The sequence below is a fragment of the Zymoseptoria tritici genome, chromosome 4 (genome assembly GCF_000219625.1).
Source record: "Zymoseptoria tritici IPO323 chromosome 4, whole genome shotgun sequence".
NCBI classification, from domain to species: Eukaryota; Fungi; Ascomycota; class Dothideomycetes; order Mycosphaerellales; family Mycosphaerellaceae; genus Zymoseptoria; species Zymoseptoria tritici.
The window spans coordinates 853,898-877,862 of NC_018215.1; the positions used below are offsets into that span (position 1 = coordinate 853,898).

Genomic DNA, 23,965 nt, shown 5'->3' on the forward strand with positions numbered 1-23,965 from the left:
TTGTCTCGCTCCTTCTCGCATTTTGCAAAGGCCGTCAACTTCATATCTCATTACACAATGGGTATCCTCTACGTATCAACCTACTGGACGCTCTGGTATCGTATCCATCCTATAACTTCGACGGTCCAGCCTGGTTCTCCTTCAGACTCGCCTCCAAAGCCTTCTTCAAGTCCTCGTCCTCGTCCCCATCGCCAGACGAACTACCAGCCTTCTGCTGCCGACTTCGCTCCTCCAACAGACTCTGCTTCTTGATATACTCCAACACAATCTCCTCCTCAGTCTTCTCCTGCTGCGTCTTCTCTCCCTTCCCAGCATTAGTTTGCCGTTCAAAGTCCGCTTGCGTGGTACCCGCCAAATGTCCAGGGTCATAGGCCGGCGGCCCCGCGGAGGAAGAACCCGCACCAGCAATATCCCGATCCTCCATTGCAAGCGTCTGCTCCGATATTATGGACGCCCGTCCAATGTCAGAGTCACTATCCTCTCCCGTCCACCCTCGCTGCTCCTTCAGACTCGCCGCTAATGCACGTTCGAGCTCAGCACCATACTCCCTCCTCTCCTCGCGATGTTTCGCGGCATCAGCTTCACTTTCCTGCATCGCGCGCTGCATATCTTCGTCATGTGCCGGTGGAGGAGGATGGCTGCGTTGGACATCCGCCATACTGGCGCGAATCGCAGCTTCAACTTCTGCGTCTTTTGCCGCGTCGCCGGTGGAAGTCTCGCGGACGGAAATGCGGATCGCTTCTTCCAGCGCGAGTTGGTCGGCGACCTCAGGATCGACCTCCTGACTCTCTTGTTGACGGCGGGTGGATCCATCTTGACCTTGAGTGTTGCTGGAGGAGCTGCTCTTCTTCTTCGGCATCCGTCCGTCCAACCACGCTTCCTTCTTGCGCATCTGTTCCGCCAAGATATCCCTCACCAACTCGTCTGGATTCCTCTTCTTCTTCAAATCCTTATGCAGCACGTTCCACCTCATCACTACGTCCGCACGCTCTTCCGGGCTAGCATGTGAATACTCATCGAATCCTTGCGCCGTCCGCGCGGCGATGATGTAGTTGTTTACACTCGAGCCGAAGTTTTTCTGCAATTCCTTGTACACGCCTTTCATTGTGTAGCCGGGAATGCCGAAGATGGCAGCGCCGGGTTTCAGCATGATGCCTCCAATACCCTTGCCGATGCCTTTGACGAAACCTGCAGCGCCGCCTTCCGAGGCGCCTTTCATCGGCTGTGTGACAAGACCGGTAATTCCGTCGTACATGCCGAACCCGAACTCCTTCGTGGCAGCACGGATTCCGGACTTCAGATCGGTGACCTTGTCCTGCTTGCGAACTGTTTCGTCACCGTAGAGTTTGGGAGCATTGTGAAAACCGCGGGCGAGGTTCATGGTGAAGTCCATGGGAGACTTGAAACCTGCGCCGACGATGCGGTTGACGCCTTTCGAGGTGTCGGTGGCGGTTTGGAGGAGATTGCCGCCGGCGGCAGAGAAGGAACTCGTTTTCTTCGGCTTGGCCTTATCGCCAGCCGGTCCCTGCTGAGAGCCGGGCGAGAGTGGGCCAGCATTCAGCTTGGCTAGAGAGTCCTGGAGGTTAAAGCTGGATCCCGTCCGAGACGCAGGCGGCGAGGCGACTTGCTCGCCGCTGAGGACTGTGGAGCCACTTGCAGATCGTGGCGGCATAGAAGGAGTGGGTGTTTCACTTTTATCGTCTGATGAGAGTGTGGACCTCGACTTCAGCGACTGGTCAGAACTCTCAGCGCCCTCGGTCATCTTGCCTTCAGCTTTGCTCTTCTTCGCGGCATCAGGGTGAATCTTTAGCGCCTTCAACGTCTCAATGGGAAAGTCCGCAACTCCCAGCATCATCGAACTCATAGTTCCGACTACTGCAGTTGCGCCACCAGTGATGGGGTCCCACGGTCCATCGTCAGCTTCGTACTCTCGAGCGCGGAAGAGCTTGAGGTCGTTGAAGTCGAGTAGACCTTCTTGCGCGAGCGTGCACGCTGCCATGGCACTGAGCCGAGCTTGTGTACGTTTGATACGCCAGACCGCGGGTCTCGAAGGTGCCAGACTGCAGCGCATCTTGTCCACATCCAGGAACTGATGAAAGCTTTGAGCGCCGAGATCGCTTCCTTTCTCAGTCGCAATGCTGGCCGCTAACTCATGTGCACGTTCTTGACTCTGAGGCTCAAGACAAACCTTGATGCCATCTGCCAGTTTGTCCGCAGTGAGCTCCTTGTTCGGTATAGGATCTGGTCCAGCTCCAGCTCTAGCGACCATCGATCCCCAGAACATCTGATCTCCGAAGAACGGAACCACCAATGTCGGTCGTCCAGCTGTGATGCCAGCGGCAGTTGTTCCAGCTCCGCCGTGATGCACAACACATGAGACGTGCTTGAACAACCAGTCATGTGGCACATTTCCCAACATGAAAACATCGTCGGGCTTCCCAAGTTCGTCAGCACCTACGCCTCCCCAGCCTTTGGACACTAACGCTCTCTGTCCACTCTTTCGCACCGCCTCAAAGATGAGCTTGGTCATTTCCGTTGGGTTGTCAAGCACAATCGAACCGAATCCGATATAGACAGGAGGATCGCCTGCATCGAGGAAAGCCTTGAGATCAGGCTCTGGCGTATAGTTCGTCGCGAGATCCAAGAAGAAGAATCCCGAGATATTGATATTCGCACCCCAATCCTTGGGCTTCGCAATCAATGCCGGAGACCAGCAGTACGTGTGCGGAATCTTCAACCTCTGCAACATGCCGGGTGCTTTCAGCATGGCGATATCGTCCAGTCCAAGACTCCGCTGACGGAAGCGGTTGATGATGTCGCCCAGACCTTGCCACGTAAGCATTTCGATCAGCGCGTAGGATATGTAATTCGTGAGGTTCGTGTCGGCGTTGGAGGACTGGATGTTTGCGAGAGGGTGTGGGAATGCTTGCGTCGGTGAGTATGGCATGGTGAACATGATATGCAGCGGAATTCCCAGCTTCTCGGCAATGTGGATGTGTGCAAAGCTAGGCGGGTTGGCGATCAAGCAGTCTGCGACAAAGGGTTTCTGAAGGTAGTCGTCTCCCTCTGCGCTCCAGTCCTCGACCGTCTTATCGGTGGCCTCCACACCGGTGCCATCTCCCGTCTCAAAGCAAGACCGCCAGCAGCCCTGCAGGTATTCGCCCACCTCTTTCCGTCTCATGCCAATGTCTCCGCCGCGGAGGGCATTGAAATCCGGCATAAGACCTGGGTTCTTGACCATAAACGCCATCAGCGCCTGCGGGTCACCTCCAATGCTAAAGAACTCGAGGTCGTTCTCAATCACAAAGTCCTTGAAATTCGGGTGTGTTGCCAACCTGACGCGGTGTCCGTATGTCTCTTTCAGCACCTTTCCCAACGCCACAAATGGTTGCACATCTCCTCTTGATCCAACCACTTGAATGACCACATTCATTGGTGGAGGTGGTGGTACTCCATCTGCTCCTCCCAGGGATGGAGGGATGTATGCTGGAGGGGGCGCCTCTTCGTCCGCAGCGGCCTGTTGCAATTGCTTGAGACTGGGCACGAGTAATTGTGATAGTCGGCGGTCGGCCTGATTGATTCGAATATTGACACGTCCATCTTCTGCCACTGTTGCTTTGGTATCGAATCCATCTTGGGTTTGCGTTATGGTGCCGAACTCTTCGCCGTAAGCAGGTGGTGGAACGTCTGGGATGGCCTCGTCGATTTGTGCTGATGGTGTGGCTACGTCGTGGCCTCCGTATCGTCCTTCGGCGGAGGTAGAGTCGTCGCCGGTGTTGTTGATAGCTGCGGTTGCTTGATCAAGCATCACCTGTGGGACCGGATGCTGCTCACTTCCTCCAGATTGTGGAGCTGACTCTTTCGGTGGAGCCATACTGACGGTGTACCTTTTCGAACCGAGGAAAGCGAGAGAATCGAGTTGGTATGTCCGGAAGAGAGGGCGTATGCCGGAGATGCAGTTCGAGGAGAGGGAGAAGTTTGATGGTTAAGTCGAGTTGGCAGAGGGGGCGGAGTAGAGAGTGTTTCGAGATTGAATGAAGCTGCCTACCATTGTCGACGGTAGAATATGGTACGCGTCTCGAGGTGGAGTTTGCTACTCGCGTAACAGTGAATACGACCGTAACTCACTCATCTCCTCCTACGACATCGTGTATAAACAAGATTCCAAGCTTGGTGGTGTTGCTGGGCGGTCTAGCGAAGGAGGTCAGGTCGCGCCTCACTCACGTCATGGTGCACAGCCACGCGAGAATACGATGAATACGATCGTTCCTGTGAACATTCACTTCACGAATATGCAACCGAGCTAGTCTTGTGTTATTTCATCGAAACCTTTGAGCCTCGAGGAGCGCTCGCGTCGCAATACTCATACCCTATCTCATTGTCGAGCCACATACGCCCATTTCACAGCCTACTGAACGGAATGAGCACTCTCTCATCCGGCTTCGTATCTTACTTGACGGCGGTAAAACAGTCGTGAAGATCTTGCATTGAAAGTACTTCTAGCGTCGAGGTGCTCCTCGCCCGCTGCCTTGTCTCATGCTCGGACTTCAAACCAAGCGCATCAAATCCAAAGCATTCCACCAAATCGGGATCATATCGATCTCATTGTTAGCCATGGATTCCCCTTGTGTCGGAAAGGTTCCTCTACTGCGAGAGGCTGTGCGCCGCTCACATTTCACCAGGCCAGTTCTCGTCTCTTCGATCGTCTTGCTGTCCTGCCAACCGCCGAGCACCTAGACCGGGTTGTCGTCACCTCCGCCCTCATCATCCGATGGCGACTCAGGCGCCGGTCCACGAAGCGGTCCAGGACGAGGCAAATCGAGAGTCCCCCAGGCGGACCCATTGGTGTACTGAGATCCGTTAGCGTTCCGCTGAGCCTGAGCAAGCTGCGGTGGCATCGCAATGAACGTGGAAGCCGTGGCAGCGGGGACGTAACGAGGGATCCGGGAGACATGCCCGGTCGGAGTAGCATCGGAGTCGGTGGAACGGCGGTAATGCGCTCGAGTGGAGTCCTGTGGCGGCGCATCGGAGAGATCGGCGTCGTCGTCGCCCGTGAGATCGACGAGGCCATTGTTTGGCTGCGTGTTGTGGTTCGCGAACGTGTAGCTTGAGGGCAGCGACGATCTGTGTTGACGCTGATGTTGGCGATCGCGACGATGACCATGCTGAGGAGGAGGAGGACGACGCTGCAGACGCTGGGAGCTCAAATCCTGTAGAAGGCCATTGCCGTGGAGAGTGTGTTCCTCGGACTGAGCATCGCCAAGCTTTCCATGACTGCCAGGGGGTGAAGCATCATAAGATGAAAGGGTCTGTGAGCCTCCACTGTATGGTGAGGATGAAGAGTCATGACTGGTCGGGAAAGTTCCGGTCACGGCGCTGTCAATGGGAGGGCCTCGGCTGCGGGCAGCATCCACCTCCACTTTCAACGCCATCTCCGTGCGACGACGGATCTCAGATGCGAGCCCGAGGGAGCGAATGGGGTCGCCTGCTCGCTGAGAAGCATCCATACCTGGTATGCTACCCAGCTTTCGACCGGTGTTCTTGCAATCGAAGTCGAACGTCTCACTCCTCGTGCTGCGAGGAGGAGAATCGCTGAGGCAGCTCGATGGAGCGTATGCACTCTTCCGGGTGACCTTGGTATCCGAACTCTTCTTCTTGGTCTCGAAGCCCTCCATCAAAGCAGTCTGCATGTCAAGACCGTCCTCATCGTCGTCCTCGTCCTCGTCCTCATCGAACCTCTTTGCGCGCTTGTCCATTCCACCAGACAGGTTCTGGCTTGAGAATGAGCGCCCGTGCTTGTTGGAGTCTGTATCATCATCAAAGTTGGACGCCGGATCAGTCTCATCATACATGTCCTCCTCGTTCATGTCTGCGAGCTTCTGGCCCTTTCCACCCCACTTCAGGCTGCAGATGTATTCGTACAGCTCAGTCCTCAGGACTTCTGCTTGGAATTCGAGGCCGTCACGGGGACCAAGGGTCCCTCCCAGCTGCTTACTCTGCATGCTGTGTTTGAGGTCCTCGACGAATTTGACCAAGGCCGGATGCGTCTTGACTTTGCTTGGGAGGTTGATGGAGACGTTGTGAACGTGTGTAAGGATGGCGAACGGCTGAAGCGCAAGCTCGACATCGGTGACGTTGTTGATACTGGTGCTGCGTGGCTTGTCCTGTTGTACTTGTTAGCAGCTGTCAAAGGTTGCGCTAGAGCTGCATTCATCGACTTACCGATTCTGGATCCCACCACCAGTGTTCACAGCGCATGATACCACGGCGGTTTTTTTGGGCCTGCGCATGTCCCTCGGGCTGAGAGGCGAAGTTGATGGTGAGTGACACAACTCTGCCGTCCTTGCCTCCACGCTCGAGCATGCGAGCGAGGGCATAGTTCATGTAGTATGTATTGAGAGCGGCGTGGCGAGCTTTCTCGGTGGCCGGGAAGATGGTGATCTCAATCTTCTTGAGCTTGTGAATGTCAAACTCAGATCCATCATCGAAGCGGGCGAAGCGGTCGTCTCCGTTGCCAGCGTTCTCCTTGTATTGAAGTGGCTGGCGACCCGAGTCGAGAAACTCGATGCCGCCGGTGGTGATGCCCTCGTGCACGTGGATGGCGAAGATGCGCTCCGCATAGACGCAGGAGGTCATCTCATCCTTGACTTGTCGGTTGAGGCAAAGCAGATTGCTGGTCTTGTTGTGCTTGGGCTTGCGCGTCAGATCTCTCTTGACCTTATCACCTTCCTGGCAGACTGGCTGGATGACGACGTCCTTGGCCGGTAACAACTCAGCGAAGATGGCGCGGCGCAGCTCGTGAGAAATCTGCTTGAGAAGAGGGCATTTTCCGAAACGTGGCGGAATGGACGCTGGATGGACAAAGATGGTCGGGGTGTAGATCTGGAGACGAGGCGCAGTGCGCTCGTAGATGAGTTCGCAGATGTTGTCGATGACATCTTCGACGAGTTGCATGTTTCCTTGTTCGCGTCCGCTCAGAATTAGCAGAACGCGCTTCATCCCCTCCGCCTTGAGGTTTCTTCGTTGAAGAAAAGGGATGCTGGTCGTCTGCTGTGGCAGCAGCGCTGACGCGAAAGCGTGAAACATGATCGCGCGCTGATATGGCGTGTTCTCGAGTTGGATGTGTTGAGATTGTGGTACGGTGAGGAAAGTTGGAGAGCTAGAATGAGCTAGCTTTTAACAGAGCGAGAAGAAAAAGGGAGCGGCCGCGATCACATGCCTGAGGTTCACCTTCGAACGGGACTTCACGCGGCAAGAACGATGGAACAGCGTGCAATGCTTTCTCGAATTGTGTCTCAATCGCAGTCGTTCAAGGAAGAGCAATGTGGTGTATGCACGAGCGGTGAAACGAGAATCAGTACTTACGAACGGTGCTTGTTGCGTGACACTGCATATGCTGCAGGGTGCCATAAGCGCTGGCATATGCAACAGCTCCATGTGGAGCATTCGAGATGTGAGATATGACCTACAAAGATGAGAAGCCGATACAAATCATAGACAGGCACTGAGTTCAACAAGCATCATGGCTTACAGTTTTCATTTGATCATATCCTCGTGTCTCGCCAGACAGCTCCCTGAGCGGCATGTTCTCTGCCATTCCAGCCTGCACGCACGTCATGCGGCAGTGTACATTTTGTCTTGTCATCACAGTTCCAGTGATGCGGCGTTATTCCTCCATGTTATCGCTCTTCCCTTAGTGAGCAACCGAGCCACCCTGGCTGATGTTCTTCACGCCGTCACGACCAGCGCTCTATGAGGTATCGTCAGAGATGTCACGAATGTTGTCACGAATATGTTGTCCACTCACTCCAGTCTCGACGATCGAGCCCTTCTCCAAGATCTGCTTGACCACCTCATCGTCATTGCTCGTGCCAAACTCGCTCTCGAGAGAACCCTTCGAGGCGCCGTCCAAGATGCCCTGGTTACCGTGTCTATGAAGGAGAGGTATTGTCAGCTCCAAGCTCTTGATCTCCATGTCTTCCTGACCGCTGTTGTATAGCTCGGGGCAAGCTCCGATGCTCTTGACGGTATCACTCACCCTCCTGTGACAAAGACCTTGAAGCTGCTGACGACCTGCGCCAATGGCACGCTGCTGTCCTTCTTCCAGTCTTTCACGGCCTGCACCGAGTCGACGATCACGATGAAGTCGTCGTTGTTGCCCTTGTAGTGGACCTTGACTTCGGAAGCGTTGCCCTTCATGATGGATGGTGTACGTGGGGTATGTTGTTGTTTGGTTGGTGTTGGTCGGAGTTCGATTGAAGCTTGAGAGGTGTTTTTCTGCGTTCAATGTTGGATTGTGGTATTGTTCAAAGGAAGGAGGATTCAACAGTCGATGGATTTTGTAGCTGTCTGATGTCTCGTAATCGATCGCGTGCCTGGGACAGCTCCGTGGAGCTCCCTGAGGCAGTTGATGTCACGGCACGACGTCATTGGGCTGCAGGGGAAACGGCTCGAAATCCTTCAAGGTTGGCGTTTCAGCTGAAAGTGATCCCTTTCCAGTTGTTCCATCGCCGTGTACCATATGGATGAACGATCTGCTTGTGCACATACACAACTCGTGGCATTGAGACTGCGAGATAAGGTACAACAGAATTGACGTGGACACGAAAGAAGCTGCTATGTCAAGGCTCCAAGCACAGCCCACAGAGCGCTGTCATTCAACTGTGTCCAACAAGACAAGGAACACACCCCAGCAACACCTAAACATCCGTCATGGCTCCACACGATTCGTCCGTAATCCACGACATTCCGGCGTATCCAGCACCTCTTCCAAGAAGATACCCTGCTCTCCAAAGCGTCTCGTCCAAGGGAAGACAATGCCCTTTCCAATCGTCTTCTCCAAGCAACATACTGACCTTCCCCAACTCATTCGCATCCAAAGGCCCTGAATCTCCTATCTCTCCTGTCCAAACAGCCGTAACAATCGACTCTTGCTCTTCCTCGGCGCCTTCCCCGCAACAGCACCATTACTCGCCTCACCAACACCCATCCCCATCTCCAAACTCTCATCCTTAACATGCAACATCGCCGGCGTCCTAGCCCTCTCCTGCACAACACTATACACCGGCGTACCCGTTCTCTTTTCTTCCCTCCTCTTCAGCTGGATCGGTGAAGGACCCGGCCTCGCCTGATCATCCACCACATCCTTCACGCTCTGTGCCCTTCTCAATCCCGACTGCTTGTTCTCATTCCCCAGCAACGGCGTGAACGGCCTTTCCATCGTCATCGTAAACGTTCTCAACGCCGACCTCTTCCTCTTATCCTTCGACGGACGTCCAATCTCAAAGTCCGCCGGTAAAAACGCATCCGGCGCCGTGTGAAAGTCGATCAGTGGCGGTCTCGACTGTCTGGAACTCATCGAGCTTCCCTCGCGTCCACTCTCACCTCGATTGCGCGGTGGCGGCATATCTTCCTTTCGCCAGGAACTCATGCTCGTGTAGCTTCCCGTGCGTTTCGAAGAGGAGAAGTTGCTCGTGATGCTCGCCATGCTGAATTTCCGAATGACATGGTTGGCTCCAGCTCGAATTGGGTCGGAGCGGCGGACCATGCCTGGATAAGGCAGCAAATCTCGAGACCAGACGTCTGAGAGGATGGTCTCAAGGCGATGACGGTCTGCACGGCGTGGTGCGAGGGTCTGTACATGGCTAGGAGTGGCCACAGATTGCGAGCGTGGAATTTGGAAGGAGCCCTGAGAGGAATTGTCCATCACTTCCTTCACAGCTTGCGTGTTCTTGATGATGACTTGGTTCAAGTCCGCCGTAGGACCGATTGTCGCTGCTCGCTGGACGGACATGCGTCGCACAAAACTGCCCGGTTTGCCAAATGCTTTGCCGATGCTCTTCATGTCTGCCGTGAGAGGTGACTGCAGTTCGAAGACATTCGCCTTTCCTTCAGCGACAGCCGCAATCTGAGTTTCGATGCCACTGGCGATGTGTGTTCGCCAGACTTCAGACTCCACCGCTGAACAAGCCGTGAAGATGAGTTCATACATCCTCGCACCCTGTTCGAAGACTACCTTCCACGCATGCGGAGCAGTGTGGCACTGTAGCCCCTTCGCATTATCCGTCTCTTCGATCGTTGCATTGGCCAATGTGATGCTCACCAAAATGCTGTATTTCGACTGATCTTCATCGCAAGAAGCCAGGAGAAGACACGACTCGAACAGGACGCAGATTACATAGGCACCTTTGATGCGGTCCCGACTGCGGTAGGCAATGTACAACGATCCGCAGAGCGAGACCCGACCGAGGAGTTGTAGGAAGATTGAGCGTGGGACTTGACTGGAAAATGTGAGGCGGTCACCGATGAGCCAGGTCATTTCCAGTGCTCGTGCGCGGGCTGGATTTTCCTTTGCGGCATTCATGCGGTGGCAGACAGAGTTCAGTTTGAGTCGAAGTTCTTCGATTTCGGCGTGTGATATCGGGTCATCGCACGCGGGTGTGAGTTTGTGAAGGTCGCTGAAAAGGAGCTCGTACCTTGGAAGGCGTTGGATGGGCTGCGAGTTTGTTTCAGCATGACCACATCTCTTACTCGTTGGAGTTCCTCACCTTGATCAACAAATCCTTGACCGTCATCGCCCTCTTCCGGTTCGCCTCCCTCGTCCTCATGGGATTGACGTGCGCCGATATGGCCTCGATGGCTTTATCAAAGTCCGCCCATCCCGAAATCGCTCGTTGTGTATCGTCGACGTCACGCTGGATCAAATCATAGTTGGCGCCGTAGTCCTCGTAGGCCGCGAATCGTAACATCTGTGGTACACGTTTTGGTTCAGCACTCTTTGTTCGTCGATCACTTCATCATCATCCTACGTTGTCCGAAAACGCTTTCGCCACCGCGGCGATCGTCTGTGGGCTGCACCGCAACACGACCTGTGCATCATCAGACGAAGATCGACTGATGTTCAAAGACCGCCGTCCCTGCCGGATTGTAGCAAGCGTCGATCGATTCGGTGTCGTTCTTTGAGGGACCGCGTCCATGCTGTGCCATCGATTGTGGGCTCGTAATGGTAAAGGTAGGCGGGCAATGGTTTGGTCGTACTCGGCGAAAGGCACGATTCGATGGAGACAGCCGAGAATGTCGTCGTGCAAATGTAGAATGTCGGCGATGGTGCGCTGGGTAGAGGTGCGGGCGAAGCTTGTTGCTGTTGGTTGATGGGCGAGGATGGTGAAGTATGCCTGCGAACAACCGGCATTGTCAGCTTTGGTAATCAGCGAGAGGCTCAGTATACGCACATTAGACAAAGCCTTCACATCCGCGACATAACTCTCCTCCGTCCTGATCAGCTCTTCAAGTTTCTCCCTTCTTTTTCGAGCTCGTTGTTTTGCCGCTTCATCGATGATAGACCGTCGACTTTCTATCGAGAGTCGTATCTCGGACCCGGAGACGATGCTGCTCCGCTGATGGCCTCGTCTGAAGCGAGTCGTGCGCCGGGACAATGTTGCCATGCTTGCGCTGGCGAGGGTGGCTGTCGCAGATCGTACTGCGGTAACGAAGCGGACGGAAGAACCTTGAGAGTCGGAGTGATAATGTCGGCCGGGACTGAGGTATTGTTGTCCTGGTGATGCGGCTCGAGTGTCAAAGTCGTCCAAAGTCCATCGTTCTTTTCGCGGTGAGAGAAGTTGAGGATGATTATGTCGTTTTCTGCGCAGTTTGCTGACCCATCTGCTGAATGCTGGAGGCTGCTGATGTTGTGATTCGGATGCTGGACCGGCAATGTCGACCATCGGTGTCGCCTGGCCTTCGCGGTGGAAGTGTGGATCGAAGTCGTCCTCAAGCTCGTGCTCGGCAATATCGTTCAGCTCTTCCTCCGATTCGGATCCAGCTGAGAGCTCCACAGGTACTTGACATGTCTGTATGGGCGACGGTATGAGTTCATCGTCGCCTTCAATGACATCTCCCAGCCTCGCTTCTGTTTGCTCAGAGCCAGGAACTGAGTCTAGTCGTATCCTGCCACTGAACGCACTCGCAGAGCTAGTCCTCCTCGAACCGGTGGCAGTTGCTTCAGTCCCGCTTCTTTCGATCGGAGCTCTTAATCTGCCACTGTATCCCAAACTCATCGACGAGCTGGAATGCGGCGCGGGTGGTGTCGGGCCTGGAGAGCTCGCATGTCGACGAAAGGGTCGTGAAGGGATGGCCCAGGATCCGACGGAGGACAGAGAGCTGGTAGATATGCTGCGAAGTCGTCTGTGCTGTACCGTACGGCTGGATCCAAGACTGGCGATGGGAGAACATGATCGGTTGGAGGATGGGTGATCAACGAGAGGATTGAGAAGAGTACTGCTGGCGGCTAAAGAGAGGATGTACGAAGACATTACTTTGGCGGTACTGCGGACTCATGAAAAGGAGTACGGGTGGGCTAAGGGGTATACTGGTAAGAGTGTTGTGAACGAGATAAGATGACCAAAAGAAGAGAAAGGAGGGATGTAAGATGAGAAAGTGCTGCTGGAATCGAGATGTACTTACCGCCTCCTCGGTGTCAATGGACATATCTGGTCATATTTAGCATATCGGCGGAGCAGGGACGATAGGGCGTCATTCTGCTTGATCTTGAGCATTCCGTTGTGTCTCTTCCTCCCAGGCTGTGAAGTAGATTTCACAGCGATATTCGTCTTGGTCACGAAGCTTTCGAGCATTCATTCTTATGCAAAAAGTTCATTCAGCACTGAGGTGAGGTAGTCAAGAATCGTCACGGACTGAGATGCATCCATTGTTCATGTCACAGCATTGGTGGTTGATGATGGAAGAGAGAAGGTTGCGATGCCGACGGTAGGGTTAGGGTTTGGGCAGCGAGCGTTGGAGAACGATTCGTGGGCCACGTGGATCTGCAAGGATTGCGCCTCAACGGCAGGACCCGCATTTCACAAACGGCTCAAATGCGACGACATGTCATTCTTCTCGTCACTGTCTTTTCGATATCATTTTGGAAATGGTCGCGGAGACTATATTATTCCGCCGTGCGTCGATGTGTCCCTTCAGGAGCGCCAAGCAAGACTTTTCGGCCTCCCTCACACCTTTCCGGCACCGGCCATGACCGAGAAACGGAGGAGAACAAGAAAATGCAGAGGAGAGGTACAAGACATACGAAAGAGTTGCAGATAGAGGAATGGATATCGACCACCAGCTTTGCACGATGATAAAGGTATCGGGAACACTCGAGGAACGCCGTTGCGCGACTCGGCATGCCGTGTTCGGGCCGGCATTGCAAGAATCTACGATCCGCTTGAAGTGCACACAAAAGATCGAACTGAGTCTCAAGTGCTATGACTGTGGTATCTGAATGCCATGTATCATTGCAACGGGATGGAAATCATTTGTAGCCTTCAAGTAGTGCTGTGTATTCGCGGATGCCTTCTGCCACAGTTCAACACCTGTGCACTAAGCCTCAGTGCCATTGCCAGCCGAATCTGGATGACTGCGATCGGTGGCCTTGGACTTGTATATCGCTTGCGTCCGGAAGCCTGCGAATTTCTGATCATTGCAGGATACCGATCTCCGATCTGTGCTGGACCGTGCCGCGAGAGCGTGCCATTCCCAATCAGGATCCCCCGAGGCTCCGATGGCCTCGAACACTTGAGATGTAGGCTCGAGGAGATCACTCGTCCAGAACGATATCGTGGTCTTCGAGTTTCTCTGGCTGCGAGGCGTCTCTGCTTCCTCAATATGCTTCCCGGTCGAAGGTGTTCTGGCATGCTCTCGCCGGATCTGTGATCGGTCGCCTGCGTCCGTGGATTTTGACGGTTGCTTTCCAGGTTAAACTGGATATGGATGCTTTCCACTGGGAGTGGCCGGTCTCCATAGCATTCTCCCACTCTGCAGAACAGTGGCTCGCATCTCGTCAGTATGCGTCAGTACACAGTGCCTAGAGATCCGCGTCCAAAACAAAATCTTTGTTTACCCTTCCTCCATCTTTCCTTCCTCAACATCCACAACACACAATATCAGTGAGTATCACTACAGCACTCCAAATCACTTCCTCGATCACATGCTAATGACCCTCACAGAGCTAAGTTTATCAAATTGACCAAATCCACAAAAAGCGAACTATACTTACCAGAGGTGAAGGAAGATGTTCTTCTTTTCGAAGAAGAAGGTGTTGTCGGTGGTGAGTTTCAACTTCCTTTTGCTCATCGTTCTTTCTTCTCTCGGACAACCATGCCCATGAGGTCCATCTCATGCTTTCAAAACCACACACTGGCTGCGAGTCGGAGTTTCGCTTTTGTCACCACCGCTGTTCACTATGGACTGTGCCTTCGACCTTCACTCCACACCGCTGAGCACCACCTCATGCATTCAACATCTCACCTTGCCTGCGAGTCAAGCATCCGCTGTCTTCCACCTGCTTCCGAAGGCCGTCCAAACTCCCCGCGAATGGTCTCCAACCCAAGCACACCAAATCATCTCTTGCTCTCGAGACAAACACCGCTCTTCTCCGGCATCGCTTCCGCTCTCCGTTCACAAACCATGCCAATTGGATCCATCTCATACACATGGACTCGTTTCTTGTTTCAGAGTCACATTTCGCGTTTACACCAACCTGCTTCCGCTTTTCTTTCACATACCATGCCAATGAACCACAGGCTGACAGTTCAATAGAGGGTGACGGTGAAGAGGGTGTGGCGGAGGGTGAGGGAGGTGTTCGGGTGGAGGGACACGCGGAGGGAGGAGGTGTTCGTGGTACACCAGCTCAACCGGGTGTACCGCGTGAAGGTGAGCAGTGATTCTGATTATTAAGGGGAACATGGTCACCCGACCAGGACGTTCGAGACCTTCACCGAAACCCGGGATCCAGACCGCGACGATCAGCGAGGACGTCTGAGCCATCGGCTGCCGAATACAATCGACACTGAACTCGACATCCCAGCGGCGGAGCGGCGACACACCCATCTCGACCATGGAACGATATTTTGAGCCATCGACTGCCGAATACAATCGACACCGAACTCGACTTCCGACATGCACACTTGGGGGATTCAGGACCCTTGGAGTTGACTCACATCCACCACTTTCGCTCAGTTCCCCTTGATAATCAGATTCACATTTCCTTTCCCCTTGTTTTTTCCTTTTTGTTTGAGCTTGCTTACTTCACAGGATCGATGCCTGAGGCATCAGAGAGGGCTTGGCGTTTGTTTGTTTCTTCACCTAGAGATCTCCTCGAGCTTAGCTCGAGCTTCGCCATCACCACCACGCCGATCGAGTTGGCCACATGCCCACAAGCGGCCTTGAATTTCTGGAAGCACAAGAGAGTGGTATGTGGTCTTCCAGCTTCATCACTCCCAACCAACGCTAACTTCCGATCAGAACACCACCTCAGCATGTCCGCCGTCAAGCGCAAGAGAGCAGAGATTGCCACCAACCGACTCAGCAAGCCATTCCGGTCACCCCTCGGCACAGGAAGAAAGACATCATCAGCCACCACCACCTCATTGGACGTCACCATTCGCAAGACCAAGAACGACATCGACACACTCAAGCAAGCACATGCACTCTCAACATCATCCACAGACGCAGATCTGGAGGTACGTTCCGCAGTGACAGAGACATCTTCGACACCTGCTGATCACCATACTTCACTTTAGGCCCTCATCGACAAATGGCGCCTTGCCTCACAGGCCATCGCGGAGGAGCTATTCGGGACGGTGAAGGAAAAGGTATGCAGGATGGGAGGAGTGGCAGCATGGAGGGAGGCGGAACGGTCGAAGCGAGATAGGATGAAGGACTGGGGTGCGGAGGATGCCGTTCAAGATGACGATGATGCCGACTGCGAATTCGACGAGGAGGGAGAGGAGCTACCGGAGGACGAGCAGGAGTACAGGAAGGCCATGAAGCGACAGGCAAGGGAAGAAATGCAGGCAGCAGCAGATCCACCAGACGAACCACCACCAGAAGAGGCTGCCGCCGAGGATGTCATTCAGGAGGAAGATAGTTTTACGATGGGAACGATGCTGCGATCGATGCGGGTGGAGCTGGACTTGATTGGATGGGATGCGGAGGGAGAGAGATGGGTATAAGGCGTTATTGGGAGTTTCAAGGCGTTCGTAGTTGTTCAATTTCAGATTGAAGCAACAACATCTTCTTCCGCCTCAAATGTTCTTCTTGTGACATCTGAATGTGCGAAGAAATGCTGTTGAACCCTCGCAAACGTCGACTTGGCTTGCACGTCTGGCTCGCCCTCCATGTGAGCCACAGCAACAAAGGCCAGCAGCACAGCATGCTTCGATACCTTGGAAAACGGTCTGAGCGCCGAAAAGCCGCCTCGCAAACATCGCAACCAATCGTACCTACGACTTTCGCTTTGTTAGTTCAGTCGATTCAGAGGCGAAGGTGATACAAATCGCCTTTCAATCGCATATTGCAATGTGAAGATACTTCACTTCGGGTTCGCAGCCAAATGCGATCATCGGAAGATGGCCTTGACCAAGCAAATGGACTCCACCCAGGCCAAAGGACAACTCTGACTTTCGCCGGGTCCTTTCATTCGCTGGCAAGGCGGCTCGTGGTGACGTGAAACGCTCGATCAGCGTGGTGGTGATGATGAAATTAGGAGCTCGAAGCTCTGAACCATGGCATGATGGTGTTGATGAAGTTCGAGCTAAGCTCGAGGAACTCTGTAGGCAAAAATGGCGTGGTGGTGTTGACGGCCGCCTGGGTGCGAAGGGACTTCCGACGAGTACCGATGTGGGTATCCATTACCACTCCATTTGCAGCAGGAGAGGTCGACGGCGAGCTTCAGTCCTTTCGGGAGCAGAGGCGGGCATGACGGACAATCCAGACAGTACTGCGATTGCGGAGGTGCTTCAGACATGGCCTTCGTCGCGCAAGGCAGGCGCCTGAGCATATATTCTGCAAATAAGGCATCAGCGTCTTGTGTCTGAGACAACGAGCATCGCTCAACATCCTAGAAGGGGAAAGAGTCGGTGAGTTGCACATAGATGGTGTGTCATTTCGTGAAATTGGTGAGAGGTCAAATACCACACTCATAGCTTCGCACCACCCTCCTTTTCCAATTTTGCAATTGCCCTTTGGTAATTCTTGACCAATTGTCGGATTGCAAGATCCAGCATGACATCCTCCGATCCACCAGGGATTCGAGCGCCCATGACGTCTCGGTAAATGTGCGCCACAAGCTCGCCCTGGCCGGTCTCCGTGAATCCATTTCCTCTGTAAATCGGAGTCAGCACATTCGTTCCTCCATCACCTTTGACCACCACTTGACTTACCCATGCAATAACACGCCACACTGCGCACACTCGTTCAGTACCATACCCGCCTTCGCCTTCACCAATGCCGTCAATCCTCCCAGTCTGGTATCCGCCTCGGCCTTGGGCAAGTGCTTCATCTGCCATAGGAATTCGTTCACCCAGCTCTGCAAAGTCTCCAGCTCAGCCAGCGCTCTCGCCAACCGATTCCTAACCACCGGCTGCTCGATCAGCGCCTTGCCGAACGCCTCGCGCTTCATGACATATGCCATTGTCGTGCTCAGCGCTACTCGAGCCTGGCGTGTGGTACCAATTGCAATCAGGAGTCGCTCATGGTTGAAGTTGGTCATGACATAGAACATTCCCTTGCCCTCTTCACCGATCAGATTCTCCACAGGCACCTTCAAGTCTTCAATGTCGATGAATGTCGTGCCACCAGTCTTGCTACCTGTGACAGTCAAGCGTCGCATCTCCACGCCGGGCGTGTTCTTGAGTGGCACGATGAGCAGACTCAAGCCTCCAGCGCCCTTGCCGCCTGTTCGCACCGTCATCGTGGTGTAGTCACTCCAGATGCCATTTGTGATCCACTTCTTCGTGCCGTTGACGATGTAGTGCTTCCCATCCTTGCTCTTGACCGCAGTCGTCTCCACATTCGCGACATCGCTACCAGCGCTAGGCTCGGTGATCGCAATGCATGTCCTCTTCTTGCCCGTCAAGAAGTCTGGCAACCACTTCTCTTTCAGCTTCTGCGAACCAAACTTGATGATCGGAGGGATTGCGTATGAGAAGCCTGCATTCAGACCTGAAGCTGGCCCGCCGAGCCCGGATCGGTTCATCTCGTCGACGTAGATGCCAGTGTGGATGTAGTCCCAGTCTTCGATAGGTGTGCCGAGGATGTGCTTGATTCCAGCCGCGTGCAGCTCTTTTACCGGTAGTGGTGCAGGAAGGTTGGGTACCAGCATGTTGTCCTTGTTGAACTTGTCGAAGAGGTCCTCTGGCAGTGTGCCTGCGTTCTCCCACTCCATGCAGTTGGGGAGGAAGTTCTTCTCGAACCATGCTCGGCATGCCTTCTGGAACTTGAGGTGCTTCTCTTCGTAAAATGGAGACGGAAGGCCGAGGAGGTAGGGAGGGTCCGAGAAGGGGATCTGGGTGAGCGGGTCCTGCGACATCTTGAAGTTGTGTATGTTGTGTTGTAGAGGCGGGTATTGGTTAGAGGAAGTGGGAAGGCGAGGGCAGGAGGAAAGAGAGTATTGAAGCAGATGACTTGACCTTAGTGCTGACGATCTTGTCCTTTGGATCCGAGGGTCTGCTATACGAACATCGTGTCTTTCGTGGCGATGTGGTGAAGTTCGCGGGAATACGAGTTGTAGAGCCGCGGCAATATCGAGCTATCGATAATCCGGGGTCAAAGCCGAGCCGGCGACTCAGCAAAGCCATGTCAGCCGCCGATGCCGAAGTTCGGGGACAAGTCACAGTACTTTGACTTTGGCGAGGTACATCAAGTCGCAGATTGGAGATTGAGAGGCATTTTTTGATAGGTCAGCCACATACCTCGTATAATTGACTGAAGAACGAGACCCGGGGTTTCGGACTCGCATTCTTGTCAAAGGCTGAACGTGCGCTTCTGATACGCTCGGACTGCTCCGAAGCTAGAATATGTGCTCGGTTTGCGCCATGATGCCGGCCTTCGATCATTTCATAAGACAAGGTTCGCTTGTCGAGAGATCCTTACCACATGTCGCCCCCACCCAGGCATGCGCAACTCTATGCCGTCTACTTGCCCTCCGCCTCAGCAGGCAATAGCTTGTGATGCCTGCGACGTGCGCGGTGAAGCCGAAGAGTCAACGCGACCGTCGAAACTTCCCCAGGATGATGGAAGCATGGGCGAAGCTTTGTGACGCTTAAGAAATGCCCGCTAGCCAAGAAATGGGAGGAGATAGCAGCCGCGGATAAATGCTGAGGCAGACTGAGCTCCTGTAAATGCACCTTTCCAGCAATGCTTCGATCGAGGATGACGGCCCAGGCTGGACTGCACTGGGCCAGGTGCGGCTGTTCTTTGCCATGGCGAAGTCGAGACAATGACTGGCGGTCATTGCGTTTTCCAAAGATCAGGACGCTGGAGGACGGTGCGATTTTGATCGGCTAGATCAGCCCCTGGACCTTGTGCAGCGTGAGTCCTTGCATCCGACGTTTCTTTCGAGATGCGATTCGAGCTTCGTCGGACTGGTCACATCCCATGCATTTCTCTGGTAGGGTCGAGGAATCTTCACTTGCAGAGAATATATCGTTCTCATTCAGCCATGTTCTGATATGCGTAAAATGCGCCGTGGTCGGCCCATTTCTGAGACATCGGCGGGCAAGGAAGAAGTGGTCGACACAGCGGGGATGGCGAAGGTCTCCTTTCATGAGGATGTCATCAGACACCCCTCCCGACCAGCATTAGAGGCGAAAACATCGCAATGAGTGAATTATAGGTAGAATGTAGATGTGCGATAAAGATGTGAGCTGTGAAGTTCAAGTTGTCTCTTAGCGCGATCGATCGATGTCGTCAGAGCCAGGATGTTCCGCCGCGAGCTGCTTTTTGTTGACCATTGAACTCGTGAGCTTCACCTCTCATACTCCTCTCTTCATACACCTTCTCGTCCATCATGTTCTCCTCTAGACTATTCAGACCGGCGCAGCAGCTGTCAAACGTGAGTGACAAGCAAGCTTGACGAATCTCATGCCTCCACGAATGAAGCTGATTTGTGGCAACAGCACGTTCGTCGATACGCATCCGAAGCACCCAAGAGCGGCGGCGGCAACCCGATCCTCTACGCTGTTGGCGGTGTCGCTGCCCTAGGTGCTGGCGCCTTCGCACTCTCAGGACAGAAGAAAGACCCGGTTGCTGTTGCGAAAGAGCTTACGGAGCCGAAGAGAGAAAATGTGCCGCCTCATATGGGAGGTCCGCCTGACAAGGTTTTCATTGGAGGAGGTCAGTCACATCAAAGAGAAGCAAGTTTTAGAAAGGACACAAAAGATGCTAATGCATCGCAGACCAGGGCTTCATCTCCTTGACACTGGACTCGACCGAGAAGATCAACCACAACACGAATAAATTCCGCTTCAAGTTCGAGAACCCGGACGCCGTCAGTGGTCTCACGATTGCGAGCGCTCTCGTTACCAAGCACAAGGCCGAGGGCGATGAGAAGCCAACAATTCGACCATACACCCCAACCAGCGATGAAGGTGAGCCTCATAGGAACTTGTTCGAGCGTGGGACTGGCGGACTAACCGATGGGCAGACGAGAAGGGCTACATGGATTTGATCGTCAAGAAGTACGAGGGAGGCAAGATGTCAGAGCACCTTCACTCGATGGAGCCCGGTCAAAAGCTGGAGATGAAGGGCCCGATCCCGAAATACCAATGGCAAGCCAACAAGCACAACCACATCGCCCTCCTCGCAGGAGGCACCGGTATTACGCCCATGTGGCAACTCGCCCGCCAGATCTTCAAGGACCCCAACGACAAGACGAAAGTTACGCTTGTGTTCGGCAACATAACAGAAGAGGACATCCTGTTGAAGAAGGAATTCGACGACCTTGAGAAGCAATACCCGGAACGATTCCGCGCATTCTATGTTCTGGACAAGCCTTCAAAGAACTGGGAGGGCGGCAAAGGCTTCATCTCGAAGGAGCTGTTGCAAAAGACAATCCCACAACCGGATGAGGAGAACGTCAAGGTGTTTGTCTGCGGTCCTCCTGGTTTGGTCAAGGCTATCTCTGGACCTAAGAAGAGCCCGGCAGACCAAGGCGACCTCGCTGGAACGTTGAAGGAAATGGGTTACAGCAAGGACCAGGTTTTCAAGTTTTAAACGACTTGATTGTACATGATGATCCACGCATGAACACGACAGCATTGTACAATACGATAGAGCTTTACACGATCTACCAGCCGCAAAGCTACTCGCATCCATCTGTATGGTCCACTCCATGTCCTGTGGATCACCCATCATCGGAACGGCGTAAAGTGGTCGTGGAGCTGTCTCCGCCAAACACCCGAGACATATGGAGCCGATTAGCCGACGCCTCTCTACATGTCGATGGACGTCATGACAAAACATTCCTTCAGCGTCCCACCCGACTTCGCAACTCGACCAAAGAAGTGCTCCAACGCGAGCATTTTCGTGTATTTTGTGGCTCTTTGAGCGGAGCTGCTCAACCGCAGGTAAGTTACGCGTGGCGTCTATCTATTACTGTTCCACCACGCGATGGATCTCTTCTCTGCTTCATTCTCGTTCCTCTCTTCTGTCGTTTCCACAGTCAGCTATGCGAGATGCAATCATTCCTCCAATACCGCAGATTTCGATCCGCGGTCGAGGCACAGCTGGAGCGGGATCGTGGTAAAGAGTCGGCCTTGGGGAGATCTGGGACACAAGAAAGTCATTCCCCGGCTTCTTCGAGTGAAAGCAAACAGGACCTGGATGAAGATGTTGAGCGGAAGGGACACACAGAGCGGGACACCGGATTGACCCCATCGAGATACAAGCCGAATCCAGACACAGCCAATGTCAATGAGAAGGATACACACGACGAGTCCGCCTCACAGCCACGGCAAGAACCAAGAGAGGAACCCGAGCATGCCGACGAGGAAGAGGAAGATGACGAAGACGATGACTTTGAACTCACACAAGCCGGCCGAACACTCTCCCGCACGACCACTCAGCAATCAGGAGGCACCGCACTCGGCCAAGTCCTCTCTGGCATCGAAGTACGCAAACTTTCCACACGGGACGGAGGGGAAGGAAACGTGTTCGTGGTCGGCTACGAAGGGCCTGATGACCCGAACGATCCGCATAACTGGCCAACGTCAAGGCGAATCATGTACACGGCGATCATAGCGGGCATTGGCGCGGTTGTCGGGTTTGCGAGTTCGATTACGAGTTCGGCATTGCCGCAGGCGAGTGCAGAATTTGGCGTGAGCAACGTCTTCGAGAGTGCGGCGACGGGATTGTATTTGTGTGGGTTTGGGCTAGGAGCGTTGTTCGCTGGACCCGTGTCGGAGACGGTGTGGGTTCTTGCCCTTGCTAAAGATGTGTATGGAAGGATAATTGGACTGACCAAGTGGGTAGTGGTCGAAATCCGGTTTACATCGGAACGATGGTACCGTTCATGATCTTCGTCATGGCGTCCGCTCTTGCGCCGAACATCGGTGCACAATTGGCATTTCGATTCCTGGCGGGAATGTTCGGCTCGACGCCTTTGACTTGTGCTGGAGGTAGTGTGAGGTAGGGTTGCTCTCGTCGACCGTCACAGACCGTGCTAACAACATTCGATGTCTAGTGACCTCTGGTCTCCCATCGAACGAGTCTTCGCCTTTCCCGTCTTCGCCAACGCCGCCTTCTCCGGGCCGCTTTTGGGACCGATTATCGGGGGTTTCATCGCCGAATCCTCCGCTGTCTCATGGAGATTCGTCGAATGGACAACACTCATGTTCTCCGGAGTCATCTTCACCCTCGTCTTCTTCTTCTCCCCGAAACCTACCCTCAAACGCTTCTGAAATGGAAAGCCGAACACCTACGCACCATTACCGGCGACGAACGCTACTGTGCCGCCGTCGAGATCCGCCAGGAGTCGCTGGCTGTGCGGCTGAAGAGGGCGCTGTACCGCCCATTCTTGCCCACGGCACGGGAGCCGATCATCATTCTGTTCGCGCTGTACTTGACGGTGATCTACATCATCTTCTTTACCTTCCTCAACGGCTATACTTACATCTTCGACGACAACTATAACCTCTCGCATGGGATCGGCGGATTATGCTTCGTCGGCATCATCATTGGACTGTTCTCTGCCTCGGCTCTGGTTCCCTTGATCTACAAGTGGGCCAAGCGAGATCTGCCCAAAATCCGCGCTGAAGGCGGCGAGCGTCTGCCTCCCGAATTTCGTTTGTGGTACTCAATGCTCGGTGGATCCTTCGCACTGCCAATAAGTCTCTTCTGGATGGGCTGGACCGCTCGCCCAGACATTCCCATCTGGTCTCCTCTCGCAGCATCCGTCCTTTGCGGCTACGGGATCCTCACGATCTTCATCACAATCTACCAGTACCCCATAGACGCCTACGAAACATTTGCCGCATCCGCGCTAGTCTCGATCACAGTGATTCGATATGTGGTTTCAGGCGGGTTCGCCGTGATTGGAGTACCTTGGTATGAGAACATCGGGGCGGCGTATGTGTTGACGATATTGGGCGCAGTCAGTGCGGTGTTGTCTCCAGTGCCGTTCTTGTTTTGGAGGTATGGGCCGTGGATCAGGAGTAAGAGCAAGTATGCGATTGGACCGGATGTGGCGAAGGAGTAGCATCGAGCGGGAGGCATTTAATTTCTCACTGCAGGCTGTGCATGAGTACATGCCCTTCTCATTGAAGCATGCCGACCAAGGAAGTCGAATCGCACCTGTACGCTTGACATTCCGTCATGCTAGGAGCTGTACGCTCGACAGACAGGCCTTCTTTCGTATCTCCACCCGAGAAGTGAGCCTAACATAAGCCCTGCTATATCAGTCAAAAGCCCTTCGCGAGTGGGTGCTTGATGCAGTGTTCTCTCATATGATAACTTATATATGAATGTTGAAGTGAAGTCGAGAAGTGAAGCCCTTCCATGTCACTCTCACTCACAGTAGCTCCAGAAACGGCCCGACTGCGGTCGGTCTTGCAACTCCACCTCATGCAAGCAAGCATCCAGACTGACGCCACTACTTCTTCAACAACATCTTGCTGAAAACATTCAACCCTTC

At 53.9% G+C, this 23,965-nt stretch overlaps 7 protein-coding genes across 7 annotated transcripts; 3 read left to right on the top strand and 4 right to left on the bottom strand.

Moving 5' to 3' along the window:
- Nucleotides 1-493: 493 nt before the first annotated feature.
- Nucleotides 494-3,682, bottom strand: MYCGRDRAFT_10165 (uncharacterized protein; the record flags this gene model as incomplete). Its single annotated transcript, XM_003853457.1, has 1 exon — nt 494-3,682. A coding segment is annotated over one exon (3,189 nt), but the record flags the coding sequence as incomplete, so codon positions are not given.
- A 4,068-nt stretch (nt 3,683-7,750) lies between these two features.
- Nucleotides 7,751-8,199, bottom strand: MYCGRDRAFT_40062 (uncharacterized protein; the record flags this gene model as incomplete). Its single annotated transcript, XM_003853456.1, has 2 exons — nt 7,751-7,954; nt 8,050-8,199. The coding sequence occupies 2 exons, from the start codon at nt 8,197-8,199 to the stop codon at nt 7,751-7,753; spliced, it is 354 nt and encodes a 117-aa protein (XP_003853504.1).
- Nucleotides 8,200-8,893: 694 nt separating this feature from the next.
- Nucleotides 8,894-12,486, bottom strand: MYCGRDRAFT_92416 (uncharacterized protein; the record flags this gene model as incomplete). The annotated part of the gene is made up of 5 exons (XM_003853455.1): nt 8,894-10,495; nt 10,548-10,748; nt 10,809-11,174; nt 11,232-11,849; nt 12,463-12,486. 5 exons carry the CDS (start codon nt 12,484-12,486, stop codon nt 8,894-8,896), a joined length of 2,811 nt encoding a protein of 936 aa, XP_003853503.1.
- Nucleotides 12,487-14,065: 1,579 nt separating this feature from the next.
- MYCGRDRAFT_92417 (uncharacterized protein) lies at nt 14,066-16,007 on the top strand (the record flags this gene model as incomplete). Its single annotated transcript, XM_003852861.1, has 5 exons — nt 14,066-14,101; nt 14,593-14,706; nt 15,161-15,245; nt 15,298-15,515; nt 15,576-16,007. The coding sequence occupies 5 exons, from the start codon at nt 14,066-14,068 to the stop codon at nt 16,005-16,007; spliced, it is 885 nt and encodes a 294-aa protein (XP_003852909.1).
- A 966-nt stretch (nt 16,008-16,973) lies between these two features.
- Nucleotides 16,974-18,364, bottom strand: MYCGRDRAFT_40691 (uncharacterized protein; the record flags this gene model as incomplete). Its single annotated transcript, XM_003853454.1, has 2 exons — nt 16,974-17,157; nt 17,217-18,364. The coding sequence occupies 2 exons, from the start codon at nt 18,362-18,364 to the stop codon at nt 16,974-16,976; spliced, it is 1,332 nt and encodes a 443-aa protein (XP_003853502.1).
- Nucleotides 18,365-19,816: 1,452 nt separating this feature from the next.
- Nucleotides 19,817-21,048, top strand: MYCGRDRAFT_70871 (uncharacterized protein; the record flags this gene model as incomplete). Its single annotated transcript, XM_003852862.1, has 4 exons — nt 19,817-19,888; nt 19,953-20,169; nt 20,232-20,423; nt 20,480-21,048. 4 exons carry the CDS (start codon nt 19,844-19,846, stop codon nt 21,046-21,048), a joined length of 1,023 nt encoding a protein of 340 aa, XP_003852910.1.
- A 461-nt stretch (nt 21,049-21,509) lies between these two features.
- MYCGRDRAFT_85608 (uncharacterized protein) lies at nt 21,510-23,530 on the top strand (the record flags this gene model as incomplete). Its single annotated transcript, XM_003852863.1, has 3 exons — nt 21,510-22,243; nt 22,306-22,461; nt 22,543-23,530. 3 exons carry the CDS (start codon nt 21,510-21,512, stop codon nt 23,528-23,530), a joined length of 1,878 nt encoding a protein of 625 aa, XP_003852911.1.
- Nucleotides 23,531-23,965: the final 435 nt, after the last annotated feature.